Source organism: Coloeus monedula (assembly GCF_965178545.1).
Source record: "Coloeus monedula genome assembly, chromosome: 31".
NCBI lineage: Eukaryota > Metazoa > Chordata > Aves > Passeriformes > Corvidae > Coloeus > Coloeus monedula.
The window spans coordinates 582,230-605,758 of NC_138811.1; the positions used below are offsets into that span (position 1 = coordinate 582,230).

The window sequence follows — 23,529 nt, forward strand, 5'->3', positions numbered from 1 at the left end:
ATCCCGGCAAAAAGGGGGGAAATCTTGGGAAATCCCAGGAAAAAGGGGCTGGGGAGGGCAGCACTGACTTCTTGTAGTTGGGCTGGCAGCAGAGGCGGCGTTTGCGGGAAAAGGGGGGGAAATCTTGGGAAAAGAGTGGGAAATCGGGGAAAAAGGTGGGAAATCCCGGGAAAAGGGCGGGAAATCTTGGGAAAAGGCTGGGAAATCTTGGGCAGAGGGGGCTGGGGAGGGCAGCACTGACTTCTCGTAGTCGGGCCGGCAGTAGAGGCGGCGCTCGCGGGCGAAGCAGCTCCCCGAGAGCGGCCGGGCGCAGGCGCAGCAGCGCAGGCACCGCTCGTGCCACGAGCGCTCGTTGACGCGCAGCAGGAAACGGTCGGAGATCGGGCACCGGCAGCCGGCACAGAGCTCCCGGGGATCCCGGGGATCCGGGGGATCCTGGGGATTCCGGTGATCCTGGGGATTCCGGTGATCCCGGTGATCCTGGGGATTCAGGTGATTCCGGGGATCCCAGTGATTCAGGTGATCCTGGTGATCCTGGGGATCCCGGGGATCCTGGTGGGAGGATGGAGCTGCGGGGTGCAGGGGAGAGGTCAGGGGGGAAGAGAAAATGGGAATTCTGGGGGGGGAAATGGGGGAGAAACGGGAATTCTGGGGGGGAATGGGGAAAAAAATGGGAATTCTGGGGGGGATGGGGGAGTTTGGGGAAAAAACCGGGAATTCTGGGGGGAAATCAGGGGAAAAACGGGAATTCTGGGGGGACTGGGGGAGTTTGGGGGAAAAAAAGGGGAAATCTGGGGGGAAATGGGGGAGTTTGGGGAAAAAAAGGGGAATTCTGGGGGGAATGGGGGAGTTCAGGGGAAAAAAAGGGGAAATCTGGGGGGAATGGGGGAGTTCGGGGGAAAAAACGGGAATTCTGGGGGGAAATGGGGAAAAAAATGGGAATTCTGGGGGAGAATGGGGGAGTTTGGGGAAAAAACGGGAATTCTGGGGGGAAATCAGGGGAAAATGGGAATTCTGGGGGGGACTGGGGGAGTTCGGGGGAAAAAAACGGGAATTCTGGGAGGAAATGGGGAAAAAATGGGAATTTTGGGGGAAATGGGGGAGTTCAGGGGAAAAAAACGGGAATTCTGGGGGGAAATCAGGGGAAAAAACGGGAATTCTGGGGGGGAATGGGAGAAAAACGGGAATTCTGGGGGGAAATGGGGGAGTTTGGGGAAAAAAACGGGAATTCTGGGGGGAAATCAGGGAGAAACGGGAATTCTGGGGGGAAATGGGGGAGAAACAGGAATTCTGGGGGGGAATGGGGGAGTTTGGGGGAAAAAACCGGGAATTCTGGGGGGAAATCAGGGGAAAATGGGAATTCTGGGGGGGAATGGGGGAGTTTGGGGGAAAAAACTGGGAATTCTGGGGGGGAAATGGGGAAAAAAAATGGGAATTCTGGGGGAGATGGGGAAAAAATGGAAATTCTGGGGGGAATGGGGGAGTTTGGGGGGAAAAAAAGGGGAAATCTGGGGGGAATGGGGAAAAAAATGGGAATTCTGGGGGGAAATGGGGGAGTTTGGGGGAAAAAAAGGGGAAATCTGGGGGGAATGGGGGAGTTTGGGGAAAAAAATGGGAATTCTGGGGGGAATGGGGAAAAAACGGGAATTCTGGGGGGAAATCAGGGGAAAAACGGGAATTCTGGGGGGAAATCAGGGGAAAAACGGGAATTCTGGGGGGAAATGGGGAAAAAAACGGGAATTCTGGGGGGAAATGGGGGAATTTGGGAGAAAATGGGGAAAAATTGGGAGAATTTGGGGGGGAATGGGAGAATTTGGGGAGCAAACAGGGAAAATTTGGGGGAAAATGGGAGAATTTGGGGGGGAAATGGGGGAATTTGGGGGGAGAATGGGAATTCTGGGAGGATTGGGAGAGGTGAGGGGAAAAAACGGGAATTCGGGGGGGGGAATGGGGGAGTTTGGGGGAAAAATGGGAGAATTTGGGAGAAAATTGGGGGAATTTGGGGGGAAAATGGAGAAATTCAGGGAAAAACGGGAGAATGCGGAGGAAAATGGGGAAATTCGGGGAGAAAATGGGGAAAATTGAGGGGAAAATGGGGAAATTTGAGGGGAAAATGGGGAAATTTGAGGGGAAAATGGGGAAATTCAGGGGAAAATGGGAGAATGCGGAGGAAAATGGGGAAATTTGGGGAGAAAATGGGGAAATTTAGGGAAAATGGGGAAAATTGAGGGGAAAATGGGAGAATTCGGAGGAAAATGGGGAAATTTGGGGAGAAATTAGGGAAATTTGAGGGGAAAATGGGGAAATTTGGGGGAAATGGGGGAAATTCAGGGAAAACCAGGAGAATGCGGAGGAAAATGGGGAAATTCTGGGAGAAAATGGGGAAATTTAGGGAAAATGGGGAAAAATGAGGGGAAAATGGGGAAATTCAGGGGAAAATGGGAGAATGCAGAGGAAAATGGGGAAATTTGGGGAGAAAATGGGGAAATTTAGGGAAAATGGGGAAAATTGAGGGGAAAATGGGAGAATTCGGAGGAAAATGGGGAAATTTGGGGAGAAATTAGGGAAATTTGAGGGGAAAATGGGGAAATTTGGGGAAAATGGGGGAAATTCAGGGAAAACCAGGAGAATGCGGAGGAAAATGGGGAAATTCGGGGAGAAAACGGGGAAATTTGGGGAAAACCGGGGAAATTCGGGAAAAGCTGGGCTGCAGAGAGGAGGAATTCCAGGGGGAGCTCCCAGAAATCCAAAGGGATTTTTGGGGGGGGATTTTGGGGGGGGATTTTTGGGAAGGAATCCCGCTCCATTTTCCCGGGATTCGGGGCTTTTTTGGCGCTCCGGATTTTCGGGAATTTTTTCCTCCCCCTCCGCCCTTATCCCGGCCTCCATCGCTGGCGGCTCCTCAAAGGAAAAGAGGGAGGGAGGGAGGGGAAAATTCCGATCGGGATCGGGAGCTGGGAAGGGGCCGGGCCTGGCAGCGCCTCCTCCTCCCCTCGCCGAGGCCATTCCCGCTTTTTATCCGCCCGAATCCCGGGAAAAATCCGGCCCCAACCTCCCCCGGATGCCGGGGATGGAGGACGAAAATCCCGGGAAAAACGGGAGCGAGGGGAGCCCCCGAGGCCGGGGTGCGCTTGGAATTTTTGATCCCGGGGTTCACTTGGAATTTTTGATCCCGGGGTTCGCTTGGAATTTTTGATCCCGGGGTGCGCTTGGAATTTTTGATCCCGGGGTGCGCTTGGAATTTTTGATCCCGGGGTTCACTTGGAATTTTTGATCCCGGGGTTCACTTGGAATTTTTGATCCCGGATTCCATTCGGCCCCAAATTCCCATCCCAGCTCCAATCTGGACCCCGGAATTCCAAGGGGGAGCCCCGACCCCAGCACAAATCCAGAAAAAACCTGGGATTTTCCCCCTCTCCGGGAATATTCCCAACCTTTCCCAGGGTTGGGGGGGTTTCTTTCCCCCCTCCTCCCCCCCCCCCAAGTTCTGGGAATTTTTTTCCCACTTTCCCACTCCAAGGATGATCCCAAATTCCAGGTTTTTTCCAAGAAAAAAAAAAAAGGAAAAAACCGATCCAGCCCAGTTTTCCCTTTCCCAAAATCCCTGGAATCATCGGGAAAGGGGAAAAGAAAGGGGATAAACCGGGATCATTCGGGTTTTCCATGGATTTTTCTCCCATTCCCGAGGTTTTCCATGGATTTTTATCTTTCCCAATCCAGGGTTGTTTTTTTTTTTTTTTTTTCTCCGCCCGCGGGTTGAAAATTCAGGGATTTGAAATCCCAATTCCCGTTTAATTTAAGAGGAAAAAAACCGGGAATAATTGAAGGGGGAATGAGGATGGATCTCCAGGGATCTCTGGGAATGTGGGATCAGGGAAAAATCCCAGGAAAATCCTGGATTCCAGCCCGGGAAAAGGAGGGGAAAATGAGAAAAAAAAAACCCCACGGGAATTCTGCCTAAAAACAACAACAAAAAAGCCGGGATTGGGAAAAGGGGAAAAAAAATCGGGATAAAGAGGAAAACAGCGGGAAAAAAACGGGAAAAGGGACCCGGGAATTGGGGAAAAAATCCCGAAATGCCGGGAGAAAAGAGGGGGAAGCCTCGTCCCGGGGTTCTCCCGGATTATCCCGAGTTTTTCCCTTCCCCAGGAGCGGGGAAACCCCCACGGGAGAGGGGCCCGCAGCCCAAAATCCGGGAAAATCGGGAAAAACCCGCGGGTTCCAAAGGGATTTTCCAGAGGGGTCGGGGGTTGGGATGGCGGGGAGGGAATTTGGGGATCCGGGAGGGAAATTCGGGATCCGAGGGGGAATTTCGGGACCGCGGGGAGGGAATTTCGGGATCCGAGAGGGAATTTGGGGATCCGAGGGGGAATTTGGGGATCCGAGGGGGAATTTCGGGATCCCGGGGAGGGAAAATCGGGATCCGAGGGGGAATTTGGGGATCGCGGGGAGGGAAAATCGGGATCCGAGAGGGAATTTGGGGATCCGAGGGGGAATTTCGGGATCCGAGGGGGAATTTCGGGACCGCGGGGAGGGAAAATCGGGATCGCGGGGAGGGAATTTCGGGATGCGAGGGGGAATTTCGGGATCGCGGGGAGGGAATTTCGGGATGCGAGGGGGAATTTCGGGATCCGAGGGGGAATTTCGGGATCGCGGGGAGGGAATTTCGGGGATTTCGGGAAGCGCGGGCGGGGCCGCGATCCCGCTGGAAGTTGCGGATGGGGGAAAATCCCGGGATTCTGAAGAGCTGGGAATGTCCCGCTGTTATTCCCGGTATTCCCGGCACTCACCGAATCCCAGGAGCGGCGTTCCCTGCTCCCGGCAGGACGGAGCCTCCTCCGGCTTCATCCCGGCGGCTGCGGGGGAGAGGAAACGTCGGGAAAACCGGGAAGAGACCGGGATGGGAGCGGGGAAAAACCGGGATTGGAGAGGGGGAGGACCGGGAAGAGACGGGGATGGGAGCGGGGGAGAGACCGGGATGGGAGCGGGGAAAAACCGGGATTGGAGAGGGGAAAAACCGGGAAAGCCCCGGGAATGGAGCGGGGAAGGACCGGGAAAGCCCCGGGAATGGAGCGGGGAGGATGCGGTGAAGCACCGGGAGCGGAGCGAGGAAAAACCGGGAAAAGACCGGGATGGGAACGGGGGAGAAGCGGGAAGGGAAAAGGGAAAAGACCGGGAATGGAGCGGGAGGGAACCGAGAAATCCCCGGGAGTGGAGCGGGATTGGAGCGGGAAGAGACCGGGAATGGACGGGGAAAGGATCGGGAAAACCAGCGGGAATGGAGCGGGGGAAAAGCGGGAAAGCACCGGGAGCGGAGAGGGGGAAAAACCGGGAAGAGACCGGAGCGGAGAGGGGGAAAAACCGGGAAAGCACCGGGAGCGGAGCGGGGGAAAAACCGGGAAGAGACCGGAGCGGAGAGGGGGAAAAACCGGGAAGAGACCGGAGCGGAGAGGGGGAAAAACCGGGAAGAGACCGGAGCGGAGAGGGGGAAAAACCGGGAAAGCACCGGAGCGGAGAGGGGGAAAAACCGGGAAGAGACCGGAGCGGAGAGGGGGAAAGCCGGGAAAGCACCGGGAGCGGAGAGGGGGAAAAACCGGGAAGAGACCGGAGCGGAGCGGGGGAAAACCGGGAAAGCACCGGGAGCGGAGAGGGGGGAAAAACCGGGAAGAGACCGGGAGCGGAGAGGGGGAAAAACCGGGAAGAGACCGGAGCGGAGAGAGGGGAAAAACCGGGAAAGCACCGGGAGCGGAGAGAGGGGAAAAACCGGGAAGAGACCGGAGCGGAGAGAGGGGAAAAACCGGGAAGAGACCGGAGCGGAGAGAGGGGAAAAACCGGGAAAGCACCGGGAGCGGAGCGGGGGAAAACCGGGAAGAGACCGGGAGCGGAGAGGGGGAAAAACCGGGAAGAGACCGGAGCGGAGAGAGGGGAAAAACCGGGAAGAGACCGGAGCGGAGAGAGGGGAAAAACCGGGAAGAGACCGGGAATGGAGCGGGGGGAAAACCGGGAAAGCACCGGGAGCGGAGAGGGGGGAAAAACCGGGGAGAGACCGGAGCGGAGAGGGGGAAATACCGGGAAGAGACCGGGAAAAGCTGGGAAGAAACCGGGAAAGCACCGGAGCCAGGGAGAAGCGGTGCCTCCCCGGTGCCTCCCCGGGCTCCTCCCGCGGCTCCTCCCGGTGCTCCCGAGCAGCCACGGAACCGCCCCCGGTGCCGGGCTCGCTCCTGCTCGCGCTGTTCCTCCCAATCGCGACTGTCGGGACACGGCGGCCCCGAGCAGAGCCCCGGTGTCGCGGTGCCGGTGCCGCCTCGTGGCACTCACCGGGATGGGGCCACCGGGATGGGGATGGGGACACCGGGATGGGGACACCGGGATCGAGGTGGGGACATCGGGACCAGGATAAGGACCGGGAAACCGGGACGGGGACACCGGGATCGGGATGGGGCCACCGGGATCGAGATGGGGACCGGGAAACCGGGACGGGGACACCGGGATCGGGATGGGGACACCGGGACGGGGATGGGGACACCGGGATGGGGCCACCGGGATGGGGACACCGGGATCGAGGTGGGGCCACCGGGATGGGGGTGGGGACACCGGGACCAGGATAAGGACCGGGAAACCGGGACGGGGACACCGGGATCGGGACGGGGATGGGGCCACCGGGATCGAGATGGGGACCGGGAAACCGGGACGGGGACACCGGGATCGGGACGGGGATGGGGCCACCGGGACGGGGACACCGGGATCGAGATGGGGACAGCAGGACCGGGATAAGGACCGGGAAACCGGGACGGGGACACCGGGATCGGGATGGGGCCACCGGGACGGGGACGGGGCCACCGGGATGGGGCCACCGAGACGGGGCCACCGGGATCAAGATGGGGACACCGGGACGGGGCCACCGGGATGGGGCCACCGGGATCGGGATCGGGGCCACCGGGACGGGGCCACCGGGATGAGGACGCCGGGATGAGGACACCGGGATCGGGACGGGGACACCGGGACGGGGCCACCGGGATCGGGCCACCGGGATCGGGATGGGGACACCGGAATCGGGATGGGGATCGGGCCACCGGGACGGGGCCACCAGGATCGGGACGGGGCCACCGGGACGAGCGGAGCGGGCCCCGGTGCTGGCGCAGCCCCCGCCCGTGCGCGCTCCCGTGGGAGGGGCCGGGGGCGCGCACGGGGAGGGCGGGAGCGGCCCCGGGACCCCCGTCAGACCCCCCGAAAAAACCGGGAGCGACCCCAAGAACCGGGAACCGCCCCCAAAAACCGGGAGCGACACAAAAAAAACCAGGAGTGACCCCAAAAAAACCAGGAGTGACCCCAAAACCGGGACCCCCCGTGGCCGCGGGACCCCCACCCAAAACCGGGACCCGCCCCCCCAAATCCAGTTTGGGAACGCCCCCAAAATGGGGTCCCGCCCCTTATGTGGGGACCCCCCAAAAACCGGGACCCCCAAAACCCAGAATCCCCCAAAAACCGGGATCCACCCCCCCCCCCCACTTTTCCTGGGAAAGTTGGGGGGAATCTGGGGGGATCCAGAGGGGATTTGGGGGGATCCAGAGGGAATTTAGGGGGATCCAGAGGGGATTTGGGGGGATCCTGAAGGAATTTGGGGGATCCAGAAGGGATTTGGGGGGATCCAGAGGGGATTTGGGGAATCCAGAGGGGATTTGGGGGATCCAGAGGGGATTTGGGGGGATCCAGAAGGGATTTGGGGGGATCCAGAAGGGATTTGGGGGATCCAGAAGGGACGAACCCAATTCCCAAATCCCCCAGCGAGTTTTCCCTTAAAACCACCCCCAAATCCCGGGAATTTCCATCCCGAACCACCCCCAAAAATTCTGGAAAATTCTGGAAAATCCCAAATTTCCCTCGGGACACCGATCCAGACCCCAAACCGGAGCGGGAATCTTCCTTTTATTCCCCAAAAATTCCCGAGCAACTCTCGCTATTCCCGCCCTTGCTGGGCTCCCCCTCCCTCCAAAACCTGGGAGGAAAAATTGGGATTGGGAATAAAAAATTCTGGAAAAAAATTCCAGTTTTGGGGGATTTTTTGGGAGGAAATTCCCCAAATTCCAATTTTTAGGGGATTTTTTGGGAGGAAATTCCCCAAATTCCAATTTTTGGGGGATTTTTTGGGAGGAAATTCCCCAAATTCCAATTTTTAGGGGATTTTTTGGGAGGAAATTCCCCAAATTCCAATTTTTGGGGGATTTTTTGGGAGGAAATTCCCCAAATTCCAATTTTTGGGGGGTTTTTCGGGAGGAAATTCCCCAAATTCCAATCTTTGGTGGGGAAAAATCCCCAAATTCCAATATTTGGGGTTTTTTTGGGAGGAAGAAAAATTCCCAAATCCCAGCATTTGTGGGGGGAACAATCCCACAATCCCTAAATCTCCAAATTTGGGAGAGGAAAATCCCCAAATCCCAATTTTTGGGATATTTCTTGGGAGGAAATTCCCAAAATTCCAATATTTGGGGGATTTTTTTTGAGGAAATTCCCCAAAATTCCAATTTGGGGGGGGAAATTCCATAAAAATCCCAACATTTGGAGGATTTTTTTTGGTGGAAATTCCAATTTTGGGGGGGATTTTTTTGGGAGGAAATTCCCAAAATCCCAAAATTTGGAGGGGAAATACCCAAACCTCAATTTTTGGGCCATTTTTTGGAGGAGAAAATTCCCCAAATTCCCAACATTTGGGGGATTTTTGAGGAAAAAATTCCCAAAATTCCCCCCAAAAAATCCCAACATTTGGGGGATTTTTGAGGAAAAAATTCCCAAAATTCCCAAAAAAAATCCCAACATTTGGGGGATTTTTGCAGGAAAAAATTCCCAAAATTCCCAAAAAAAACCCCAACATTTGGGGGATGTTTGAGGAAAAAATTCCCAAAATTCCCCCAAAAAATCCCAACATTTGGGGGATTTTTGAGGAAAAAATTCCCAAAATTCCCCAAAAAAACCCCCAACATTTGGGGCATTATTGAGGAAAAAATTCCCAAAATTCCCCCAAAAAATCCCAACATTTGGGGCATTTTTGAGGAAAAAATTCCCAAAATTCCCCAAAAAACCCCCAACATTTGGGGGATTTTTGAGGAAAAAATTCCCAAAATTCCCAAAAAAATCCCAAAGTTTGGGGGATTTTTGAGGAAAAAATTCCCAAAATTCCCCAAAAAAATTCCAACATTTGGGGGATGTTTGAGGAAAAAATTCCCAAAAAAATCCCAAAGTTTGGGGGATTTTTGAGGAAAAAATTCCCAAAAATTTCCCCCAAAAAATCCCAACATTTGGGGCATTTTTGAGGAAAAAATTCCCAAAATTCCCCAAAAAAAACCCCAACATTTGGGGCATTTTTGAGGAAAAAATTCCCAAAATTCCCCCCAAAAAATCCCAACATTTGGGGGATGTTTGAGGAAAAAATTCCCAAAATTCCCCAAAAAAATCCCCAACATTTGGGGGATTTTTGAGGAAAAAATTCCCAAAATTCCCCCCAAAAAATCCCAACATTTGGGGGATTTTTGCAGGAAAAAATTCCCAAAATTCCCCCAAAAAATCCCAACATTTGGGGCATTTTTGAGGAAAAAATTCCCAAAATTCCCCCAAAAAATCCCAACATTTGGGGCATTTTTGAGGAAAAAATTCCCAAAATTCCCCAAAAAAACCCCAACATTTGGGGGATTTTTGAGGAAAAAAATCCCAAAATTCCCAAAAAAATCCCAACATTTGGGGGATGTTTGAGGAAAAAATTCCCAAAAAAAATCCCAAAGTTTGGGGGATTTTTGAGGAAAAAATTCCCAAAATTCCCCCCAAAAAATCCCAACATTTGGGGGATTTTTGCAGGAAAAAATTCCCAAAATTCCCCCCAAAAATCCCAACATTTGGGGCATTTTTGAGGAAAAAATTCCCAAAATTCCCCCAAAAAATCCCAACATTTGGGGCATTTTTGAGGAAAAAATTCCCAAAATTCCCCAAAAAATCCCAACATTTGGGGCATTTTTGAGGAAAAAATTCCCAAAATTCCCCAAAAAAACCCCCAACATTTGGGGGATGTTTGAGGAAAAAATTCCCAAAAAAATCCCAAAGTTTGGGGCATTTTTGAGGAAAAAATTCCCAAAATTCCCCCCAAAAAATCCCACCATTTGGGGCATTTTTGAGGAAAAAATTCCCAAAAATTTCCCCCAAAAAATCCCAAAGTTTGGGGCATTTTTGAGGAAAATTCCAAAATAAAATCCCCCCCAAAATCCCAATCCCGATTTTGGGGTGAAATCCTGGGATTTGGGCTCACGTGAGGGCGGATCCGCGGTCGGGGCCGTCGAGCCGTTCCCGGTTTCCCTCGGAATTCCGCTCCGTGAGGCCGATCCAGAAGCGCTCGCTCCGCGTGCGCCGCGTCAGGATCCGCTACGGGGTCGGGATCGGTGGGATCGGGATTGGGATCGTTGGGATCGGGATTGGGATCGTTGGGATCGGGATTTGTGGGATTGGTGGGATCAGGATCGTTGGGATCGTTGGGATTGGGATCATTGGGATCATTGGGATCATTGGGATCATTGGGATCGGGATCAGGATTGGGATCGGGATCATTGGGATTTTTGGGCTCGTTGGGATCACTGGGATTATTTGGATCAGGATTGGGATTAGTGGGATGGGAATAACTGGGATCAGGACTGGGATCGGGATCGGCGGGATTGGGATCATTGGGATTATTGGGATCATTGGGATTATTTGAATCATTGGGATCGGGATCAGGACTGGGATCAAGATTGAGATCACTGGGATCAGGATCAGCAGGATTGGGATCATTGGGATCATTGGGATCATTGGGATGGAAATAACTGGGATCAGGACTGGGATCAGGATCAGCGGGATCATTGGGATCATTTGGATCAGGATTGGGATCATTGGCATCATTGGGATCATTGGGGTCATTGGGATCACTTGGATCATTGGGATCAGGATTGGGATCAGTGGGATTGGGATTGGAATCAATGGGATCAATGGGATCAGGATCAGGACTGGGATCGTTGGATTTTCGTGGATTTTCCTCCTTCCTCTGGATCAAAACCGCGGCGAATCCTCAAAACCCCGGAGCGGCCGCCTCCAAATACGGAAAGAAACCAACCTGGAAAACCGGAAAAAATCGGGAATTACCCCCAAAAAAGGCCAGGATTTGGGAACGAATCCCGCAGTTCCGGGGGCACGGAGACCTGGGAACGCCATGGGATTTCCTCGCCGGGGGCCGGGGGCGGAACCAGGGCCATTCCCGGCCACATTCCCGGCCAGAATTCCACAGGATTTGGCGTCAAAAGGGCCCAAAATGGCGCCGAGTCCCTGAGGGGCGGGAAGAGGGCGGGGAAAAAAGGGCGGGAAAAAAAGGGCGGGAAAAAAAGGGCGGCTCCGGGCACCATTTTCCCCTCCCAGTAACCCCCAGTGACCCCTCAGAGCCCCCCATGGAACCCCAGCGACCCCCGCCCGGTAACTCCCAGTTCCCTCCCAGTGCCCCGCGGCGACCCCTCAGAGCCCCCCATGGAACCCCAGCGACCCCCGCTCGCCCCCCCAGTGCCCTCCCAGTAGCTCCCAGTAACCCCCAGTACCCACCAGCGGAGGGGCCCGGGCCGCTCCTGCCGCCATCTTGGCCGTTGCCAACAACAAACGCCGTTGCCAGGCAACGCTTCCGGCAACCGGTATGCGCGTGATGTCACTTCCTGGGGAACGCAGCGTCACTTCCGGCCTCCATCACACCGGCGGCCTGGAGGTACCGGGGGTGCGGGGGGAGGTTCCGGAGGCACCGGGAGGCCCCTGAGGGGTCCCGGGAAGGCTCCGGAGGTCCCGGGTAAGGGTCCGCACCCCTCGCCCCCCTTCCCAAAATCCCCCCTTGTCCTTAATTCCTGGTGCGGATGAGATCCACGAGGGGATGAACGACCAGGAGCGGCTGCCGCGTCCCCCCGGTGTCCCCCGTTATCCTCCCCATCCCCGGTACTCCCCGCTGTGACCGAACCGGCGCCACGCTGAGGCTTTGAACCGGCCGTGCGCGTTCTGGAGCGTTGAATTTGTTTATAATAAAGGTGCTTTTGGAGTCTCCGGTTGTTCCGTGGCTCCGGTGGGGACGGGAACGGGGCCTCGCAACCCCCGAACAGGGCGGGGGAAGCGGCGCTGCGGCTTTGCCGCTCGTTCGCGTTTATTTCTGTCCTCGCGCGGCCACCGTCCCGCCCTTCCCGCGCGCTTTGAGGCTTCACCGCTAGTCTGATTGACAGGCGGCTCCACCAATGGAAGCGCGCGAAGGAGGGCGCAGTGTTGCCGTCAACCAATGGGAACGCGGGAAAGGCGCGTTAGTCCCGCCCCCTCGCGCGCCGGCGGGGGCGGGCCGCGCTGGGCGGGCGCAGGGAAGGGAAGATGGCGGAGGAGGAGAAGCTGCCCGCGGGTTGGGAGAAGCGCATGAGCCGCAGCTCCGGTGAGGGCCTGAGGGCGGGGGGCGGCCGGAGGAGGCGCGGGGAGACGCGGGGAGAGGGCGGCGGGGATGGCGGCGGTGGGAAAGGGGGGAGGAATAGAGGGTGTTGGGCCTTGGAGGGGCTGAGGGGGCGGGGGGGGGGGGGGAGCTGCGTGAGGGGGATTTGGGGGGGGTCACCTCTGTGAGAAGGATTTGGGGGGGGCGTCACCTCCGTGGGGGGATTTTGGGGGGGGGAGGCAGCTCCGTGAGGGGATTTTGGGGAGGGGGCAGCTCCGTGAGGGGATTTTGAGGAGGGGTCACCTCCGTGAGGGGATTTTGAGGAAGGGTCACCTCCGTGAGGGGATTTTGGGGAAGGGGCAGCTCCGTGAGGGGATTTTGATGGGGGGTCACCTCTCTGAGGGGGATTTTGGGGAGGGGGCCCCTCCGTGAGGGGATTTTGGGGAGGGGGCAGCTCCATGAGGGGATTTGGGGGGGGGTCACCTCTGTGAGGGGGATTTTGGGGAAGGGGCAGCTCCATGAGGGGGTTTTGGGGGGGGGGGGGCACCTCCGTGAGGGAATTTGGGGGGGAGTCACCTCTCTGAGGGGATTTGGGGGGGGGGGGCACCTCCGTGAGGGGATTTGGGGAGGGGGCAGCTCCATGAGGGGATTTGGGGGGGCACCTCTCTGAGGGGGATTTTGGAGAGGGGTCATTTCCATGAGGGGATTTTGGGGGAGGGGTCACCTCCGTGAGGGGATTTTGGGGAAGGGGCAGCTCCATGAGGGGATTTTGGGGAGGGGGCAGCTCCGTGAGGGAATTTTGGGGAGGGGGCAGCTCCGTGAGGGGATTTTGGGGAGGGGGCAGCTCTATGAGGGGATTTGGGGGGGGGTTCTCTCCATGAGGTGATCTTCGGGAGGGGGCAGCTCCGTGAGGGGATTTTGGGGGGGGGGGGGCAGCTCCGTGAGGGGATTTTGGGGGGGGGTCACCTCTGTGAGGGGATTTTGGGGGGGGGGGGTCATCTCTGTGAGGGGATTTGGGGGGGGGGTCACCTCCGTGAGGGGATTTTTGGGGGATGGGTCCTCTCTGTGAGGGGATTTTTGGGGGGTCATCGCCTCGGACGGGGAAATTTGAGGGGGGGTCCCCCCCCAGCAGGAAGGGGCTGAGAATTGGGGCGGGTTTTGGGCTCAGGGCCGATTTTGGGGGGGTGAGGAGATGGATTTGGGGCCAAAAAGGGGCGGTTTGGGGTCCGGAATCGTGTGTGGGGGTAAAACCCCTGGTTTTGGGGTGAGAACGTTGGGTTTTGGGGTTCCAGCCTGGTTGGGGGGTCAGAAGTTGGGGTTTGGGATCAATAAGTTGGTTTTTGTTGTTAATCCATAACTGATCGGTGGTCGATAATTGATCAATGTCCTCTAGAATCGGTGTAGTGCTTCAATCACCTGGCGAGCGTGAGCCAGTGGGATCAATAACCTGCGTTTGGGGTCAATAACCTGCGTTTGGGGTCAATAACCTGGTTTTTTTTAATGCCAATTGATAGCTGATCAGTGATCAATAACCAATAAGTAATCAATAACCCCTCAGGGAGGGTGTGCTACTTTAACCACCTGACTAATGTTACCCAGCATGGTCCATCTGTAGATTCTTGGGGTGGATAAACATGCTTTTGGTTGCCAATCAATGAATTGATTACTGATCAATAACCAATAATTGATCAATAACTCTATAGCACAGTTGTACTACTTCAACCACTTGACCAATGCCAGCCACTGGCGTCATTGACCTGGTTTTTGGGGTGGATAACCTGGGTTTTGGTGTCAATTATGTGGATTTTGATGAATTGATCACCAATCAATAACCAATAGCGGATCAATAACCCCGCAGGACGGGTGTACTACTTCAATCACCTGACCAACACCAACCAGTGGTGTCATTGACAGGGTTTTTGGGGTCAATAAGCTGGGTTTTGGTGCCGATAAGCCGGATTTTGATGAATTGATCACTGATCAATAACCCATAATTAATCAATAACCGCACAGGACGCGTGTACTACTTCAACCACCTGATGAACACCAACCAGTGGGGTCATTGATCGGGTTTTTGGGGTCATTGATCGGGTTTTTGGGGTCAATAACCTGGGTTTTGGTGTCAGTAATGTGCATTTTGACAAATCGATCACTGATCAATAACCAATAACGGATCAATAACCCCACAGAACACATGTACTACTTCAACCACCTGACCAACACCAACCAGTGGGGTCATTGATTGGGTTTTTAGGGTCATTGATTGGGTTTTGGGGTCAATAACCTGGGTTTTGGTGCTGATAAGCTGCATTTTGATGAATCGATCAGCGATCAATAACCGATAACCGATCAATAACCCCCCAGGACGCGTGTACTACTTCAACCACCTGATGAACACCGCCCAGTGGGGTCATTGATCGGGTTTTTGGGGTGGATAAACCTGGTTTTGGTTGCCAATCAATGAATCGATCACCGATCAATAACCAATAACTAATCAATAACTCTATAGGACGCATGTACTACTTCAAGCACCTGACCAACAGCAGCCTGTGGTGTCATTGACTTGGGTTTTGGGGTCAATAACCTGGGTTTTGGTGCCGATAAGCTGGATTTTGACAAATCGATCACCGATCAATAACCAATAATTAATCAATAACTCTATAGGACGCGCGTACTACTTCAACCACCTGACCAACAGCAGCCTGTGGTGTCATTAACCGGGTTTTTGGGGTCATTAACCGGGTTTTTGGGGTCATTGACCGGGTTTTTGGGGTGGATAAACCTGGTTTTGGTTGCCAATCAGTGAATCAATCACCGATCAATAACCAATAACTAATCAATAACTATAGGACGCGTGTACTACTTCAACCACCTGACCAACAGCAGCCTGTGGTGTCATTAACTGGGTTTTTGGGGTCATTAACCGGGTTTTTGGGGTCATAGACCTGGGTTTTGAGGTGGATAACCTGGGTTTTGGTGTCAGTAACGTGCATTTTGACGAATCGATCAGCGATCAATAACCGATAACCGATCAATAACCCCCCAGGACGCGTGTACTACTTCAACCACCTGATGAACACCGCCCAGTGGGGTCATTAACCGGGTTTTTGGGATGGATAAACCTGGTTTTGGTTGCCAATCAATGAATTGATCACCGATCAATAACCAATAACTAATCAATAACTCTATAGGACGCGCGTACTATTTCAAGCACCTGACCAACAGCAGCCTGTGGTGTCATTGACTTGGGTTTTGGGGTCAATAACCTGGGTTTTGGTGCCAATAAGCTAGATTTTGACAAATCGATCACCGATCAATAACCAATAATTAATCAATAACTTTATAGGACGCATGTACTACTTCAACCACCTGACCAACAGCAGCCTGTGGCGTCATTAACCGGGTTTTTGGGGTCATTAACCGGGTTTTTGGGGTCATTGACCTGGGTTTTGAGGTGGATAACCTGGGTTTTGGTGCTGATAAGCTGCATTTTGACGAATCGATCACCGATCAATAACCGATAACCGATCAATAACCCCCCAGGACGCGTGTACTACTTCAACCACCTGATGAACACCGCCCAGTGGGGTCATTGACCGGGTTTTTGGGGTGGATAAACCTGGTTTTGGTTGCCAATCAGTGAATCAATCACCGATCAATAACCAATAACTAATCAATAACTATAGGACGCGCGTACTACTTCAAGCACCTGACCAACAGCAGCCTGTGGTGTCATTGACTTGGGTTTTGGGGTCAATAACCTGGGTTTTGGTGCCGATAAGCTGGATTTTGACGAATCGATCACCGATCAATAACCAATAACTAATCAATAACTCTATAGGACACGCGTACTACTTCAACCACCTGACCAACAGCAACCTGTGGCGTCATTAACCGGGTTTTTGGGGTCATTAACCGGGTTTTTGGGGTCATTGACCGGGTTTTTTGGGGTGGATAAACCTGGTTTTGGTTGCCAATCAATGAATCGATCACCGATCAATAACCAATAACCGATCAATAACTTTATAGGACGCGTGTAGTACTTCAACCACCTGATGAACACCGCCCAGTGGGGTCATTGACCGGGTTTTTGGGGTGGATAAACCTGGTTTTGGTTGCCAATCAGTGAATCAATCACCGATCAATAACCAATAATTAATCAATAAGTCTATAGGACGCGCGTACTATTTCAACCACCTGACCAACAGCAGCCTGTGGTGTCATTAACTGGGTTTTTGGGGTCATTAACCGGGTTTTTGGGGTGGATAAACCTGGTTTTGGTTGCCAATCAATGAATTGATCACCGATCAATAACCAATAATTAATCAATAAGTCTATAGGACGCGCGTACTATTTCAACCACCTGACCAACAGCAGCCTGTGGTGTCATTAACTGGGTTTTTGGGGTCATTAACCGGGTTTTTGGGGTGGATAAACCTGGTTTTGGTTGCCAATCAATGAATTGATCACCGATCAATAACCAATAACTAATCAATAACTATAGGACGCATGTACTACTTCAAGCACCTGATGAACAGCAGCCTGTGGGGTCATTGACCTGGGTTTTGGGGTCAATAACCTGGGTTTTTGGTGCCAATAAGCTAGATTTTGACAAATCGATCACCGATCAATAACCAATAATTAATCAATAACTTTATAGGACGCATGTACTACTTCAACCAGCTGACCAACAGCAGCCTGTGGTGTCATTAACCGGGTTTTTGGGGTCATTAACCGGGTTTTTGGGGTCATAGACCTGGGTTTTGAGGTGGATAACCTGGGTTTTGGTGTCAGTAATGTGCATTTTGACGAATCGATCAGCGATCAATAACCGATAACCGATCAATAACCCCCCAGGACGTGTGTACTACTTCAACCACCTGATGAACACCGCCCAGTGGGGTCATTGATCGGGTTTTTGGGGTGGATAAACCTGGTTTTGGTTGCCAATCAGTGAATCAATCACCGATCAATAACCAATAACTAATCAATAACTCTATAGGACGCACGTACTACTTCAAGCACCTGACCAACAGCAGCCTGTGGTGTCATTGACTTGGGTTTTGGGGTCAATAACCTGGGTTTTGGTGCCAATAAGCTGGATTTTGGCGAATCGATCACCGATCAATAACCAATAATTAATCAATAACTTTATAGGACGGGTGTACTACTTCAACCACCTGACCAACAGCAACCTGTGGCGTCATTAACCGGGTTTTTGGGGTCATTAACCGGGTTTTTGGGGTCATTGACCGGGTTTTTGGGGTGGATAAACCTGGTTTTGGTTGCCAATCAGTGAATCAATCACCGATCAATAACCAATAACTAATCAATAACTATAGGACGCGCGTACTACTTCAACCACCTGATGAACACCGCCCAGTGGGGTCATTAACCGGGTTTTTGGGATGGATAAACCTGGTTTTGGTTGCCAATCAGTGAATCAATCACCGATCAATAACCAATAATTAATCAATAACTTTATAGGACGGGTGTACTACTTCAACCACCTGACCAACAGCAGCCTGTGGTGTCATTGACTTGGGTTTTGGGGTCAATAACCTGGGTTTTGGTGCCAATAAGCTAGATTTTGACAAATCGATCACCGATCAATAACCAATAATTAATCAATAACTCTATAGGACGGGTGTACTACTTCAAGCACCTGACCAACAGCAACCTGTGGTGTCATTAACCGGGTTTTTGGGGTCATTAACCGGGTTTTTGGGGTGGATAAACCTGGTTTTGGTTGCCAATCAGTGAATCGATCACCGATCAATAACCAATAACTAATCAATAACCCCCCAGGACGCGTGTACTACTTCAACCACCTGACGAACGCCAGCCAATGGGAGCGGCCGAGCGGGGCGGGGCCGCGGGCGGAGCCGGGCCGGGTGCGCTGCTCGCACCTGCTGGTCAAGCACAACCAATCGCGGCGCCCGTCGAGCTGGCGGCAGGAGCGCATCACGCGCTCCAAGGAGGAGGCGCTGGAGCTCGTCAACGGCAAGTGGGAATGCCGGGAATTCTGGGAATGCCGGGAATTCTGGGAATTCTGGGGGGTTTGGGATCCTCGGGATTGTCGGGATGTGGGGTTTTTGTGGGGTTTTTGTGGGGTTTGATCCCTGTGTTTGGGTGTGGTTTGTGTTCATTAAACACAAAAATATTGGGAGCGCATCACGCGCTCCAAGGAGGAGGCGCTGGAGCTCGTCAACGGCAAGTGGGAATGCCGGGAATTCTGGGAATGCCGGGAATTCTGGGGGGTTTGGGATCATTGGGATGGTCGGGATGTGGGGTTTTTGTGGGGTTTTTGTGGGGGTTTTGTGGGGTTTGATCCCTGTGTTTGGGTGTGGTTTGTGTTCATTAACACACAAAAATATTTGGGGAGTTTGGAGCTCCTCTGTGGTGATGAGGAATTCCAGGAGGGAATCCTGGGAATTCTGGGAATTCCAGGGGGTTTGGGATCATTGGGATGTGGGGTTTTTGTGGGGTTTTTGTGGGGTTTTTGTGGGGTTTGATCCCTGTGTTTGGGTGTGGTTTGTGTTCATTAAACACAAAAATATTCAGAGTTTGGAGCTCTTCAGTGGTGATGAGGAATTCCAGGAGGGAATCCCGGGAATTCTGGGGGGTTTGGGAGCGTTGGGGTTGTTGGGATGTGGGGTTTTTGTGGGGTTTTTGTGGGGTTTTGTGGGGTTTTTGTGGGGTTTTGTGGAGTTTGATCCCTTTGTTTGTGTCTTTTTATACACAAAAATATTCAGAGAGTTTGGAGCTCTTCAGTGGTGATGAGGAATTCCAGGAGGGAATTCCGGGAATTCTGGGAATTTTGGGGGGTTTGGGAGCGTTGGAATGGTCGGATGTGGGGTTTTTGTGGGGTTTTTTGGGGGTTTGATCCCTGTGTTTGGGTGTGGTTTGTGTTTGTTTGTGTATAAAAAATGGGAATAATGGAGTTCAGAGCTCCTTGGTGGCAATGAGGAATTCCAGGAGGGAATTCCAGGAATTTTGGGAATTCTGGGGAGTTTGGGATCATTGGGATGTGGGGTTTTTGTGGGGTTTTTGTGGGGTTTTTGTGGGGTTTGATCCCTGTGTTTGGGTGTGGTTTGTCTTCATTAATACACAAAAATATTGGGGGAGTTTGGAGCTCCTCGGCGGTGATGAGGAATTCCAGGAATTCTGGGAATTCTGGGGGGAAAAACCTTGGGAATGGGGATTTTTTGGGGAAAAACCTCGGGAATGGTGATTTTTTGGGAAAAATCCTGGGAATCGTGGGGGTTTTTGGGGGGAAAAGCCTTGGGAATGGGGATTTTTGGGGAAAAAACCTTGGGAATGGTGATTTTTTTTGGAAAAAACCTTGAGAATTGTGGCTTTTTGGGGGAAAAAATTCTGGGAATGGGGATTTTTGGGGGGGGAAAAAAAGCTGAGAACGGCGATTTTTTGGTAAAAAAACCTTGGGAATGGTGATTTTTTGGAAAAACCCTGGGAACTGAGGGTTTTTTTGGGGAAAAAGCTTTGGGATGGTGGATTTTTGGGGGGAAAAACCTTGGGAATGGTGATTTTTTGGAAAAACCCTGGGAACTGAGGGTTTTTTTGGGGAAAAAGCTTTGGGATGGTGGATTTTTGGGGGGAAAAACCTTGGGAATGGTGATTTTTTGGAAAAACCCTGGGAACTGAGGGTTTTTTTGGGGAAAAAGCTTTGGGATGGTGGATTTTTGGGGGGAAAAACCTTGGGAATGGTGATTTTTTGGGAAAAATCCTGGGAATTGTAGGATTTTTTGGGGAAAAAGCTTTGGAAATGAGGATTTTTGGGGGGCAAAGCCTTGGGAATGGTGATTTTTTTTTTGGAAAAAATCTTGGAATTGTGGGGGATTTTTGGGGGAAAAGTCTTGGGAATGGGGATTTTTTGGGAAAAAGCTTTGGAAATGGGGATTTTTTTGGGAAAAATCTTGGGAATTCTCGGGGATTTTTTGGGAAAAACCCTTGGGAATGGTGATTTTTTTTGGAAAAAATCTTGGGAATTGTGGGGAATTTTTTAGGGGGAAAAATCTTGGGAATGGGGATTTTTCTGGAAAAAAACCTTGAGAATTGTGGCTTTTTTGGGGAAAAAATTCTGGGAATGGGGGTTTTTTGGGGGGGAAAAAAAGCTGAGAACGGCGATTTTTTGGTAAAAACATCTTGGGAATGGTGATTTTTTGGAAAAACCCTGGGAACTGAGGGTTTTTTTGGGGAAAAAGCTTTGGGATGGTGGATTTTTGGGGGGAAAAACCTTGGGAATGGTGATTTTTTGGGAAAAATCCTGGGAATTGTAGGATTTTTTGGGGAAAAAGCTTTGGAAATGAGGATTTTTGGGGGGCAAAGCCTTGGGAATGGTGATTTTTTTTTTGGAAAAAATCTTGGAATTGTGGGGGATTTTTGGGGGAAAAGTCTTGGGAATGGGGATTTTTTGGGAAAAAGCTTTGGAAATGGGGATTTTTTTGGGAAAAATCTTGGGAATTCTCGGGGATTTTTTGGGAAAACCCTTGGGAATGGTGATTTTTTTTGGAAAAAATCTTGGGAATTGTGGGGAATTTTTTAGGGGGAAAAATCTTGGGAATGGGGATTTTTCTGGAAAAAAACCTTGAGAATTGTGGCTTTTTTGGGGAAAAAATTCTGGGAATGGGGGTTTTTTGGGGGGGGAAAAAGCTGAGAACGGCGATTTTTTGGTAAAAAAACCTTGGGAATGGTGATTTTTTGGGAAAAACCCTGGGAATTGTGGGATTTTTTGGGGAAAAAGCTTTGGAAATGAGGATTTTTTTGGGAAAAAAAACCTTGGGAATGGTGATTTTTCGGGGAAAAACCTTGGGAATAGCAGTTTTTGGGGGCAAACCCCCCAGGACTGGTGGGTTTTGGGCTGTTGGGGGCTCTGTCTCCTTTCCCATAGGATTTGCAGCTTCCAGGGAATTCCTGGAATGATTCTTTGCCCTGACCTGGGGTTTTTCCCACATTTTTCCAGGATATATCCAGAAGATCAAATCGGGAGAGGAGGATTTTGAGTCTTTGGCTTCGCAGTTCAGCGACTGCAGCTCGGCCAAGGCCGGAGGGGACCTGGGAGCTTTTGGGAGAGGTGAGGGATTCATCCCAAAAAATCCCAAATCCATCAATTCCAGGGATTCATCCCAAAAATACCCCCCAAATCCATCAATTCCAGGGATTCATCCCAAAAAATCCCCCCCACAATCCATCAGTTCCAGGGATTCATCCCAAAAAATCCCCCCCAAATCCATCAATTCCAGGGATTCATCCCCAAAAAATCCCAAATCCATCAATTCCAGGGATTCATCCCAAAAAATCCCCCCCAAATCCATCAATTCCAGGGATTCATCCCAAAAAATCCCAAATCCATCAGTTCCAGGGATTCATCCCAAAAAAACCCCAAATCCATCAATTCCAGGGATTCATCCCCAAAAAAACCCCCCCTGCTGGAACCAACTCCGGGAATCAACTTCTCCCCTTCAAATCCCGGATTTTTTTTGGTGGGAAATGCCCCAAATCCAGGTTTTTTATGGGAATTTCAGCTCGTGCTCCTTCTTTTTTTCGGGATCCAACCCTCTCCGAGCACTTTATGATCCCAAAACCGCCCAAAACTCCCCCAAAATTCCAGCTGGGATCGCTCCGCTGGAACCAACTCCGGGAATCAACTTCTCCCTTTCAAATCCCGGATTTTTTTTGGTGGGAAATCCCCAAATCCATTTTTTTATGGGAATTTCAGCTCGTGCTCTTTTTTTCGGGATCCAGCTTTCTCCGAGCACTTTATGATCCCAAACCCCCCCAAAATTCCAGCTGGGATCGCCCCGCTGGAACCAACTCCGGGAATCAACTTTTCCCTTTCAAATCCCGGATTTTTTTTGGTGGGAAATGCCCCAAATCCGGGTTTTTTATGGGAATTTCAGCTCGTGCTCCTTCTTTTTTTCGGGATCCAACCCTCTCCGAGCACTTTATGATCCCAAAATTCCAGCTGGGATCGCCCCGCTGGAATCAACTCCAGGAATCAACTTCTCCCCTTCAAATCCCGGATTTTTTTTGGTGGGAAATGCCCCAAATCCGGGTTTTTTTATGGGAATTTCAGCTCGTGCTCCTTCTTTTTTTCAGGATCCAACCCTCTCCGAGCACTTTATGATCCCAAAACCGCCCAAAACTCCCCCAAAATTCCAGCTGGGATCGCCCCGCTGGAACCAACTCCGGGAATCAACTTCTCCCTTTCAAATCCCGGATTTTTTTTGGTGGGAAATGCCCAAATCCGGGTTTTTGACGGGAATTCCGCCTTGTGCTCCGCAGGGCAGATGCAGAAGCCCTTCGAGGACGCCTCGTTCGCGCTGAGGGCCGGCGAGATGAGCGGCCCCGTTTTCACGGAATCCGGGATCCACATCATCCTCCGCACGGAGTGAAGTGCCTTGGGGGGCCCGGAGAGGGCGGCGATTCCCGGGGAATTCCTGGGAATTCTCGGGAATCGGTGGCAATTCCGGGGAATCCTCAGGAATCCGCGGGAAAGTCTGGGGAATCGGTGGGAATTCACCAAAACCCAGGAGGATCCACGGGAATTCATGGGAATTCGTGGGAATCTGTGGGAATCCATGGGGATTCATGGGAATGCGTGGGAATCTGTGGGAATCCACGGGAATCCATGGGAATCCTTGGGAATCCATGGGAATTCATGGAAATCCACAGGAATCCTTGGGAATCCACGGGAATCCTTGGGAATCTGTGGGAATTTGTGGGAATCCATGGAAATCCGTGGGAATCCATGGGAATTCATGGAAATCCACAGGAATCCTTGGGAATCTGTGGGAATTTGTGGGAATCCATGGGAATCCTTGGGAATCCACGGGAATCCTTGGGAATTCATGGAAATCCATGGAAATCCACAGGAATCCTCAGGAATCCATGGAAATTCATGGAAATCCACGGGAATCCTCAGGAATCCATGGAAATTCATGGAAATCCACGGGAATCCTTGGGAATCCACGGGAATCCATGGGAATCCTTGGAAATCCACCGGAATCCTCAGGAATCCATGGAAATCCATGGAAATCCATGGAAATCCACGGGAATCC

At 52.1% G+C, this 23,529-nt stretch overlaps 1 protein-coding gene across 1 annotated transcript; it reads left to right on the forward strand.

Annotated features, from left to right (window-relative positions):
* The first annotated feature begins 12,376 nt into the window (after positions 1–12,376).
* PIN1 (peptidylprolyl cis/trans isomerase, NIMA-interacting 1) lies at positions 12,377–23,164 on the forward strand. Its single transcript, XM_082299418.1, has 4 exons — positions 12,377–12,454; positions 18,257–18,451; positions 21,432–21,542; positions 22,754–23,164. Exons 1-4 carry the CDS (start codon positions 12,397–12,399, stop codon positions 22,861–22,863), a joined length of 474 nt encoding a protein of 157 aa, XP_082155544.1. The 5' UTR covers positions 12,377–12,396; the 3' UTR covers positions 22,864–23,164.
* The last annotated feature ends 365 nt before the right edge of the window (positions 23,165–23,529 follow it).